Genomic DNA, 11,844 nt, shown 5'->3' with positions numbered 1-11,844 from the left:
GTCCTTAGGACCAAACGGCCCTTTTCAGGGCCACCAACTTTTTTGAAAAGACACTTTTTATGGCAAAAATCAAGAAACACACAAGTTTGTTTTAAAAAAGTTTTATTAACACAAGTAATAGCTAGAATAAAGCTATAATAAAGTTACATTTTCTTGACAATGTACACATGTTTATGATACTGATAAGCAAAGTCACAAATCCATTGTCTATAATGAGTCCAATTGCCTCCGGCTAATCCACATCCAATACGATAAGGAAACGCTAAAGTCTGGTAAGACAAAGTGCCTAATTCCTGTAAACATTGTTGAAACCAAAGTTCACGTTGTTCGGGGGTATCGGCATACAGGGGTAAGCGTTGAGTGCCTCTCCCGTAATCCCATTGCGCTAACAAACAGATCACATCAGGATGAGTAGAATGAGGCATAATACACACAGTACCCGGTATTCCTCGATCCGCTGCTATAGCTAAATTTCTCCGTCCTAAAGGTTGTCGGGTCGCATACAGATTAGCCCAAGGAAATCGTTCGGCAATACGTTGACTTAATCCATGAGGTTTCACCGTTAAACAGTTACATTGTTGTACAATAGCATCCACCCAAGGTAGAGATAATACATCTCCTCGTAGATCCGTCACCGACATGCTGGTTGACAGGTCTCACAGGTACACGTTGACCGGGGTTCTTGACTGTAAGGACAATGTTGAAACACCCGGGGATCAAACTTTCTCTGAGTCCAGCGCTCTCTAAACTCCTGACAGATCTCACAGGTACAGTCCTTATGCGCTATTTCTTCTTCAGGGGTGATGGTACAATGCTGCGGACACTTACACTCTAGCCAGGGTTCTCTAGTGTGACCACAACATTTATAGACAAAGGGATAAAACGTCAGCTCTGCCAATCTCTCTATCCACTTCTGTTTGGCCAGGATGTTTTCTTTTTTATAATGAAAACACCCACAAGTGCTCCAAGGTCCTCGGCAATACCCACACACTAGTACATCATTTTCATCATCCGCGTACCGTTCAAACGACATGATTGAGAAAAATGGTAACAAGTGACCTATTTATATAGTGTTTTTTGATGAGTCATCAACATGACGTCAGCCATCTGAGGTAGGGGATGTTTTCGAGGACGTCCGCGCTCTCGCCTTTTTAAACCGAGCGCAACGTCAAAAATCGGGCATTCCGATTTTTTAAAGGAACCAGAACCATGAGCCGTAGAGTAGGACCAGACCCTACAGTGAATGATTATTGTATCAAATGGGAGGAGGATTGGGAGGCAGAGATTACCCCGCCGGCCTCACGGGAGGCTCTTCCCCCACCGCCCATGAGCCAGGATCTGCCCCCGCCAGAAGAAAACTGGGACGCAGAGTTAGAAGTGGTGCAACGGCCTCCGGGGAGATTGTTTTTTAAACACGGGTGGTTGCCTGTGTTTGTGTTTGACCACGAGCAACCCCCGGAGGAGCAGAAAAAGAAGAGAAGAAAGAAGAAGAAGAACAGACAGTGAGGGGACCGAGAAGAAAAGAAGAAGAGAAGGAGAAGAAGGAGAAGAGAGAAGAAGAAGAGAAAAGACCAAGAACAGAGAGAGAGAAAGAAAACAGCCCTTTTCAGGGCTACCCATTCTTTTTGAAAAGACATGGTTGATTACAATGACAAGAATTTTTTTTTTTTTTCCAACGTTTTATTAAACTCCAACTATAAACAATAACAATAACATAGTTTACAATACATTCAGTCTTTGACATTGACAAGTTTGTCCTTGATGGGTTCTCGGTTTTCGGAAGGTCTCTTTAAACCAATCCGCCACAAAACGATCGCGTTGTAAGGCCGTGCCTTTCCAGGGAAGTAACCATTCTCGTACGGTGCTTCTATGGCGATGGCGTTGATGTAAAAAATACACACAGTATTGTCCACAGACATCCGTATTCAAATCTTGATAACAATGGGTGTTATGAATCCAAGTCTCTCCGTGGCGTTGAATAAAGTCTTGGATGTCTTTATGGCTGGGGGGTAATCCGTAAGAATCAAAATATTCGACGGTAGGGCTACTCAAATACAAACAGACCCAATGCGCTCCAGGGCGATCGTGAGGGTCTGTATTCACCACGATGGCTTTGTGATGAGGTAACAGCTCAGGTATGACATCTCGAGGATACACACCGGCAAACGCCGGTCCTAAATCTCGTTGTAAAACATCTCTCAATTGCTGAGTATCCATCTCTCTCTTAGTAATCGATGCTGACTTCTCGTTGTTTGTTGATTTCTAGCAGATTGTCGAACACGGCATACACCACACAGTTTAAGGTCCTGGCTACGTTGGCGGCAAATTGCACTTCCACTCTCAAGTTCCCCGTCTGTATGAGATGAAATTTATCCGTCTGGGCTTCTTGATCTTTCGTGAAATCCACACACCAGAGGGTGTAACCGTTTTTATACTCTTCTAGGGTAATGTCCGGAGCCCAGTCCTGACCTAATTTTCCCAAGCCTTTGTACAGACTCAAATACGATCTCAGGTACTGATCGTCGGTGAAATTAGGTTCCAAAGGTCGGGTTTCCATCATTTCTCCATTGATACTGATTTCTAATTTCTTGACTCTCTCATTTTGGAAATGAAAGGGGTTTCTGGTATTATCCCCATTAAAAGCCGCATTGTCCACAAAGCCCAACACGATCAGTTTAGGCATCTGTCCTTGAAACAGATGATCGGTGATTTTAGATTGGGTGCCACTAGGAATGGTGAAGGTTTTCACTTCCACTCGTCTCAATGGATATTTCGCCGTTTGAGTACTCAGTTGCTGATTGATGAGATTAATGATACTCGGCACAGGTTTGACTTTCCTCACCCACAAGATCATACTTTGAATGGCCACTTTCCCACTACTCCCGGCAGCGGTCATCATGTAGAACTGGGGTCGAGCGCGATTGAATCGGAGACGGACATCCAAGCCATTAGGGAGACATTTCTCTTGCTCAAACAAATCCAGATGTAATCGATCCATCAACACGATCTCCTTACTGTCTGTAATCTTCTCGTGACGTTTTCTCAACCCTACATTCTTGGAATCATCCGGATACTCGGGAGTCGGGATGACGGCCGCGATGTTGACTTTGTTAGACACTACTGCAAATTCCACAGGAGTTTGAGCCAGAGCTTCTAATTTGACCTCATCCATATGTCCTGCCGTATCTTTTTCCCACAAGCTACAGGCTCTCATCTGGGTTTCCAGAGTCTTGGGTGCATAAGACAACAATTTCTCCAGATACGCTTTGTAGGGATAAGTATCCGTCCCCGGGGTAATGACTTTTCCATTGAGACTGACATCGATTTCACTGAACAAGGAATGGAGAATGTTATTCACGGGGGTGGAGGTCGAATTGCCTCCTGCGAGATTCGTTCCATTGGCTTTCGTGAATTTACATACCATCTGGAGATAAGTTTGGGATAAATCCAGATATTCATCTCCTTGTCCTTTGATTTCAAATTCAATCGGAGCCGTATCCGAGTTGAGGGTACTGGAAATGGGGTAATATTCCATCCATTTCGAATCTTCTAAAGTGACGTTGGTCGGGGGCACTTTAAACAGTTCTAAACTGCTGGTGCCACAAGCGCAAGATTCTCGGTGCATCATATTGGAACGATGTGTTACTCAGCGTGAACTGGCATCAAATGTGTTCTGGGCTCCTTCTCACCCCCTTTTTATAGGGTTCTCAGTCGAAAATATCCAGAGAGCGTTTTGGCTTACCCCTTTTCACTAGCTTCCTACCTCCCTTCCTAGATCGCTTCCTAGGTTGCTTCCTAGGTCTCTTATGAGGACCTCCCCGAGCTAAGATACGTTGTTTTCTTTTAACAAATCCTTTTCCTTCCTGTATTCCCACCTGTTTTCCCACCTGTTTTCTTTTGAGGGTCGTGGTTCCAGGCTTCCTGAGTATTCCTGTGCGTGCTTTTCTTCCTCGTTTGGATGGGTCTTTTCGAGATCTTCGCCTACGGGCATACCCTGCTGTCTCTTTCAGGGCTTGGGCACCGTGTGTCTTGAGAGCGTCTTTGAGTGATCGTTTATTATCTAACACATCCATCCCTGTTTTAGCAGCAGCCTTTAAGGCACTTTTAGCCCCCGATTTGAGTAAATCGGTGAAAAATCCTTTTCCCTTCTGCTTTTCAGATTCTGGGTCATATTCTTCTGTTGGATGGCTTCTACGTCGTCTCCTCTGATAAGAGCGATAAGGGCGGTCGTAATCATAATATCTCTCTTGATAGACAGGACGTTGTTGTTGTTGTTGCTGTTGTGCGGGGGCTCCACCTAATAATCCACTGATCAGGGGACCCGCCACTTTGCTGGCTATTCCCAGCAGGGCTCCAAGCCCGTGACCCTGCTGCCGTATTAAACCTTTATGGTAGTGCATCTTGATGTAAATGAACTTCGTTAGGGGTTACACCCGCTTTTTATACTTTTTACGCCGTCTCTTTCTCTTCTTTCCTTGACCCGCTTGACCCACAATGGCATTGGCAATCCACGGAATGAGAAACCAGATTCCGTGTCCTTTCTGGCGTCTGACTCCTCGATGGTACTTCATCTTTCAATACACTTTGCGGAAATGAAGTTTGACTAGGGAGCGCCCATTTAAAAACCCCATAGGACGCCCTAAAGAATTCATGATGTGTACCTCAATGGTATCGAAATATTTCTTACTCAGTTTCAAATATTCGGCTCGAATCGGTTCCCAACGGGCTTGTTGTCGATCGTCGTATTGAGCCGTACAGGGGACGACTCTCAATAATTTCAATTTGTTGGTGCCCACCACTTGAGGATCCACAATGTCACAATACACATACATGGCTTTCAGATTGTCGTAGACATCCATGGTCGTGTTCCCCAAGTAATTCACGTTGATCCATTTCGTCATGGTTTCTTGGCCCAGGATCATTTTGTCACTATCCAGACCTAGCTTGTACGCTAAGGGCGTAGGGAAACGAATGCACATGGGGGTGGATCTCAGTGCTTTCCCATTAAACTGATACTCGACACGATCGTACTCGGGGTGATACACTAAGATCTGGTTGTTCCCCTCGTCGTTAGGATTCCCTAACTCGGTCCATACTTTCCACAGGGTTCTCCTTAAGGCTGCGTTGATTTCATTGATTAACGCCAAAGGTTGTGTATAAGCTCCGGGTCGAAAGTGAATGCGAATGATATCGAAGGGAAATAAACTATCCCCTCCCGCAAAGAGATGGGACCATGGCGTCAGATCCCAGGGGACCACCACCTCACACCTGGCCATCGTGACTTTGCCCATATTCTCTGTCTTAAATCTTTCCCATTTATAAGTGTTGGGATCTTGGACATGTTGCGTATACGGATCTGGAATGAGAACGTCCACATAAGCCTCGCTATCCGATACGTTTTGTAAGTTGGCCGAGTACATCATTTCGGTCAATCCGACTTCCCATGCTCCATCCGTTAAGTCCATGGTGTGTGGCAATAACGTTTTAAATTGAGCCGTCGTATTCGTCGGAAACGATTCCATCGACCCATCACTCAACAGAGTCATGTAAAACCCTTCTCCTCCAGCCATGATGTCTTAAATGAGCCCCTGTCTCTGTTTCCTTCTCTATTTATACACAACACCGTTTTGTTTTTTCACAATTTTTTATTTGAAACAACATACAACATAATGTTAATACACAATTTTACATGTCATTCTTCTTGATCGCGGCCACCACCCCACATCAACGCATCCGAGTCTTCCAACTCTAGTGTTCGTCTCGGGACTAAGCGTCGTCGCATCACCAGATAGTGTCGGGTTCCCCAGCAATCGGCTACATCATAACCTTCATTGATCATGTCTTTGAAATGTCGGAGACAGTCCTCGGAATGGTCAAACCAAGGACTCTCATTTAAGGTCCAATCGGATTCGTCTTGTCGTCCCATCAATCCCCAGAAGGCTTTGACTTTCCAGCGAAACTCTTGATACTTGGTCTTCATGATAAAGGCTGACCATCCGTGAGGTATCAGTATACGTTTGTACAAGTACACAGGATGCGTGGACGTTTTGTGTTGTTTACAATGCATCAAACACATCTGCTTATCCGCAAACCATGCCGTTTTCTTTCCCTCTTGTTTCCAGGCGTACTGTGTGTTAGCCATGGTGAACTGATGAATCTGAAGAAGATCGTTCCTGTTTTATACTCGGGCTCGCTAACGTCATTTGTGGACTAGGCATGACGTAGCCCACCAAAGAACTTAAGGTGACCATCCAAAAATCGCGATTGGGATCGCCTAAGGCTAACATGACGACCGAGGTGATAATGATGGTTAAACACAGGAATAATTGTGCAAAATACACAATTTCTGCTCGAGGGACTTTTTCACCCAAGAAAGTCCACTGGTTGGTCATGGCTGAATGAGATCCGCTTGCGGAATCCATGAATCAAAACTGGGAGGATATCCTTTCCAACGCACTTTGACTTCTGAAATGACTTTTTTTCCCACACGCCGCTTTTTATACCCTAAGATTTCTTCCACTTCATAGACATCATCGTCTTTAATCACTTGTTGTAATTCCTTCTCGTAAAACGTTCCTTCTAATTCTTCCCCGTGATCATCTTGAATGCGATAGACGTTTCGTCCTGGCACTTTTCTAGAGATGGTAAACAGTTCTTTGGTCCAATTCGGTAAATATCCTTTTTCAAACGTACGTTTGGCTTTACTAATGCGTACACGATCCCCCACTTGCAAGCGACTCGTGGTATCGGCACTCTGTTTTCCATACAAGGTTTTCCATACGGTCAAGACATTCTTGGCATTGACTTGAGCAGGAGCTCGCCGGATACTGCGATGATAGGTATGATTGTAACCATACACCAGATCCCCCAAGACATCGACATACCGTCGTGTTTTATGACGTGTAAAATACCGCCACATGCGTGCTTTCAGCGTGCGTTGAAAACGTTCCACAATACTGGCTTTGGTTTCGGCATTACGGGTTGTAAAGAAATGAATGGATTTGAAGGCTTGACGAAATTCTTTATTGGTAAATTCTTTTCCTTGATCGGACTGAATGCGCACGGGGCGACGTCCCTCTCGAAAAATCCGTCGTAAGCCTCGTATCATTTCTTTCCCCGTTTTCTGTTTTAAAGGCACGACCCAGGCATATTTAGACAGCACGTCAATGGCACATAATAAAAACGTATACCCATTATTGTCTTGTTTCAAGCTGGAGACATCGGCTAAATCTAATTGCCATTGTTCATCCATATCCGTCACTCGTGTTTGTCGTCGCTTGAATTTCCTCCGTATCGGTTTATGCAAGGTATAGGTATCTTGAGCTTTCACCCATTCTCGAATTTGAGACAGGGTAATCTTGTGTCCTAATTGACGCACTTGACGATACAACGCCTGGACTCCCCCATACCCTGTCTTGGGATCGTAATACAGTCGCTGTAAGATCTGTTCTGCTTTCATGGTAGATTTAACCATTTTCCAATTTCACGTGATGTCTTTTTACTGGCCTCCCAGATATTTTTAGGGGTCATCATTCGTCTGGGAGTTTCATAGAACGATTGGTCAAAACCCGAGATTTCTTGAAATCCGCTCTCCTCTTCCTCTAGAGGTCTAGGCGTACTGATTTTCCCTGGTTTGTCCATGGCTTTTATAACATCCCGATTGTTCACATATCCTTTGGGAGCATGAGTCTCTTTTAACGCTTGAGCAAATTCCTCTAATCCCGTGGGGGGATCACGATGTCTTAAGGGTCTTTGTCGTTGGGCTTCGGTCATTAAATCCACAATATTGGAATCGGGAACCCTGCGTCCTCTATAGCTGATTTCTCCTTCTTTATTCCAAGTCACCACTTTGGATTTCTTGAGATGATCGAGTAATAAACCTGCTTTCTTTCGACCCGGTTTATTGACGCTTTTGATAATCTGTTCCTCCAAGTCATCGGGTGCTGCGGCGGTTGTGGGTGGTGAGGCGGCACTGGCTGCACCGGTTGGGGAGGGCCGAGTGGCTGGGGTGGGATGTCGAGCTTGTTGTAAATATTGACGATAGCGATGAAGTTGATGACCGTACAACCCCACTTTTTCTTTCTCGGTTAAATCATCTCGATGTTCAATCTCGTCCAAATCACTGCGTAAACCAATAGTCGAGGTAAATTCGGGGGGTTTAGGTAATTTGCCTTTTAATTCGTTGAGCATCGCTTCCGGTACCAATACCATTTTTCGACTCATGATTTCTTACAAATCTTGCCACACACAAACGAACCCAATCCTTTTTGGTGTATGAGTATACCTCGTCGTTTTTTCACGGGTTGAGTCCGGACTAAGCGTCTTAAGATGTGTTTCTTTCGACCCAGTTGTCGCTTCTGAGTAGGATTGAGAGGAATCACCCCTTTTAATAGATTGTACACAATCTCACAAATCTTTAAAATGCAGTCATTGGAACAATGTTTCAACACCTCTGTCTTTAATTTGCTGGAATAGTGAGGAGCCGCTAACGTCTGCAAGAGCGGTAAATGAGGTCGTAATCGACATTCACACTTCTTCGTATGAGCCATGATAATGAAGGGTGGGGCCCCTTCCCCCTCCTTTTTATACCTAGTCCAGGACAATGGCACTCGGATGTTTAGGATCAAAACGCTTGTGATGGACGGTCTCTTCGTGACGATTGCGGTTCTCTCTCGCATTGAAGACCAGAGGGCAAAATTTACATTTATATTTCTTTTGCACCTGAACTGGTGTTGAGGTGGTTAAGGGTTGAAATTTCATGCTTCCAAAGGTATGAGCAAAACTCGGTAGAGCAGTATCACTGGTTCTGGAACTTCCTATAGGCCCATGCATGGGTCGTTCCATTTTCTTTTGAGCTAATCCGGCTTTCAGATTGGCTAACGTTTTAGTGGCCTTGGGGGGAGTGGCCTTGGGAAACGGCATCTTCACAATGAGAGGGGTTTTCTTTGGAGCCCAATTGGGAAACGGATTCTTCATCCTGAGAGGTGTCTTCTTAGGGGATTTCTTAGGGGACTTCTTAGGTGTCTTCTTAGATAAGCGAATAATGAGTTTAGGAATTCTCTGAGGCGATTTTTTAGCTTTCTTAGCCCGTGGTTTCTTGGTTTTCTTGGGTTGTCCCCCACGGGGCCTACGGCCTGTTTCCCATTTGAATAAATGACGGATAATGGTCCCTCCTAAGAATCCGGCGCCTCCTCGTTTCAAAATGGCTTTTTTACGCTCTTCTTCATTGGACTTCTTATCGGCAATGACACTCAAGTCTTGGTGATGGGATTGAATGAACCGCTGAGTGATTTTATTGCCTGGTAAGACGCCTCGCAATAAATTTCGAGCGCCCATCGCAAACCAGTTGAGTAAGGCTCTACGTCCTAATTCAATGAGATGGCTCCGTTGAACGGGATCCCGTTCCCGTTGTAAACGGCGTAACGTTTTGACTAATTTACTCTTCGCGGAAGGTCTACCCATGATGAAGACTGTCTTTCGAATGATACACCTGCCCATGATGTGACATTATTTATACTCTCGGGGGCATGTGCACAGCCAAGTTGGTAAAGAGTTGACTTCTTAATCTTAAATCGTCCGACGTCTGAGGACTCAAGTCCACTAGTAAATACCCGTGAGGTACACGGGTGGCGTCCTCATAGGCTGGAAGTAAATGCGGCATTTGTAATTGCCGACTTAACACCCCAATCTGAGATTTATCTCGAGGATTTTTAAACAGCACAAGATAGTGAGCATTCAGACTGATGGTACGATGTTGTACTGCTCGATCAAACAGATTTTGTGTGATATAAATGACACTGGTATTGCGATGATGCGCTTTGCGCGTAAACCAGTCGACAATCGATTCGATGGCTTTACCTCCCATCATATCATCAAAAATGAGTAGATGACGCGTACTGAGATCCGCCACTATCTGCTCATCGTCTTGAGGTATATTGCGGATAAAAGTGACCTTGTCCTGTAAGGATTCGTACGCGGACTGCCATTCTCGATAACACCATACTATCTTTTCGGGAGGCGGTGCAATCCACTGCGTATTTTGTACCAGTTGCTTCACAAATTCCGTTTTACCCGATTTAGAGGGTCCGGCCACCACCATGGTAAATTCATGTTTCAACTGAAAAGGCTCAAGTGTCTCGTAGGTATACATCTTGATAAATGACACAAGTTCAGGAAAATCATATCTATTTATTAACAAATAAAAATACGTACAGCTTGCTCAACACCATGTCTACAAATAGGACATTGTTTCAGTCCCGTAGCACATATAGCACAAGTACATAAATGACCACAAGGTAAAAAAGCAATTCTCAAGTCTCGTTCTAAACAAATGTGACATTTCTGGGTACACATTGGATTCCCTGCCGCGTCTAAGGGTAAGCCTTCCCAATCGCAACCACTGTCTTTAGCGCGGGCATAGGCATTGAAGGCTTGTCGTACCCATTGTTTACCCTTATTACACTTCAGGTAAGGACAGTGAGGATACCAATAAGCATGTTGTATCCAAGGATTGTCGACAGCTCCCCAATGGTGAAGTCCAAAGTTGCAATAAAAACAGCACGTGTTATCCCCGTACCCTTTGTAAAAGTATCCCGCTTCTGCAATGGTAGGTAATAGGTTCTGCAAGTGTTCGGGAGCATTTTCAAACGACGCTACTCGATCTGACAGTAGAGCATAACGTGGTGTACCCGGGTTATGTAGTGATTCGTAGTCCGTCATTTTGCCGACTGATGGTTTTCTCTAGCATGTCCTTTTTAATACCCGTAAGGCAGCGTGTCATAGTCATGAATACGTTGACGTTTATCATACACCATGCGGTATTTCTTCACCAGAGGAATGGTTCGCACATCATGTTGGCGGGTTCGTTGAATAAAGTGCGGATAGCGGACATGGACTTCTTCTTCTTCTCCTTTTAACATTTTTTCCAACGTATCGAGAGACACGACTCTAGAGGCACGATAATTGAGTGTCAATCCTTTGACTTTGCAGACAGATTTTCCCCCCTGGGTCTCGTATGCATAATTTTTGGGCCCGCCCGACATGTACTTGATGATACGATCTCCACCCAATTCATCGGTCCAGCCGCCTAAACTGTTGATAATGGTCGGATTGAACTGGGTCTCGTCGTGCTGATAGATGATACTGTCGGTATCGAAGTATAAGACACGCTCTCCCAAAGGCTGTAACGTCTCGTACAAATGTAAACGAGCATGAGCTGTTGTAAAACACGCCAGCACCACGTTTCCAAAGGGACAGTCTTCTAAAAATTCTTCTTTCTCCTGATAATTGATCAGCATCATATCACATTCGGGGCGTTCACGATTTTCTAAGAGTTCGATGCCTTTGACTTCTAAAGTGGCATCTTGTAATTTCTGTTGTAATTCTTCTTCTTCCGTGAGATACAGGGATTTGGGTAATTGTAATCGTTGAGCAAATTTTCCCCACAAGCAATTTAAAAAGAGTTTGGCAATGGTTCTTCGGACCGGATTTTTCTGGATGTCGGCCGGATTCATGGCAATGCCTTCTCGTTGCTGAATTTCCTCAATGTAATGTTGCTGCTGTTGGGCTGTTTGACAATCCTCGGGGAATCCGGAAGCTTCTTGTTTAATTTTCAAAAAGGTGTTGATATACGCTCGAAATAAGTGGTCACTGGTTTTCTCAAAATGCCAAACTTCGTAAATGCGGTCGAGACGATAGCGTAGATCTAATGCTTTGTGAAGTTCGGTGGTCACCCAGGTGCCCGTGAGACTGCGTTCAGAATCGGTGTGCTGGCACCGCTCGTCGGGTCCTAAGTTGCGCTGTTCCGCACAGGTGCGGCATAAGGGAAAGAGTAATTTGCCCCCG

At 44.9% G+C, this 11,844-nt stretch overlaps 1 protein-coding gene across 1 annotated transcript; it reads right to left on the bottom strand.

Annotated features, from left to right (window-relative positions):
* Positions 1-2,224: 2,224 nt before the first annotated feature.
* Positions 2,225-3,628, bottom strand: LOC125678057 (uncharacterized protein F54H12.2-like). The gene is made up of 2 exons (XM_056150665.1): positions 2,594-3,628; positions 2,225-2,464 (listed from the first exon to the last, which is right to left on the bottom strand). The coding sequence occupies exons 1-2, from the start codon at positions 3,626-3,628 to the stop codon at positions 2,225-2,227; spliced, it is 1,275 nt and encodes a 424-aa protein (XP_056006640.1).
* Between the last annotated feature and the right edge of the window lie 8,216 nt (positions 3,629-11,844).

Source organism: Ostrea edulis, chromosome 9 (genome assembly GCF_947568905.1).
Source record: "Ostrea edulis chromosome 9, xbOstEdul1.1, whole genome shotgun sequence".
NCBI lineage: Eukaryota > Metazoa > Mollusca > Bivalvia > Ostreida > Ostreidae > Ostrea > Ostrea edulis.
The sequence above is the reverse complement of the archived record's forward strand: the minus strand, read 5'-3'. Positions and strand labels throughout refer to the sequence as shown.

Bases quoted from the DNA above. Each gene is read 5' to 3' on its own strand.
- LOC125678057 (XM_056150665.1), bottom strand. From the start codon at position 3,628: ATGATGCACCGAGAATCTTGCGCTTGTGGCACCAGCAGTTTAGAACTG. The intron at 2,465-2,593 runs GTCAAGAAATTA...AAATTAGGTCAG, and splicing joins TTCATTTCCAAAATGAGAGA to GACTGGGCTCCGGACATTAC.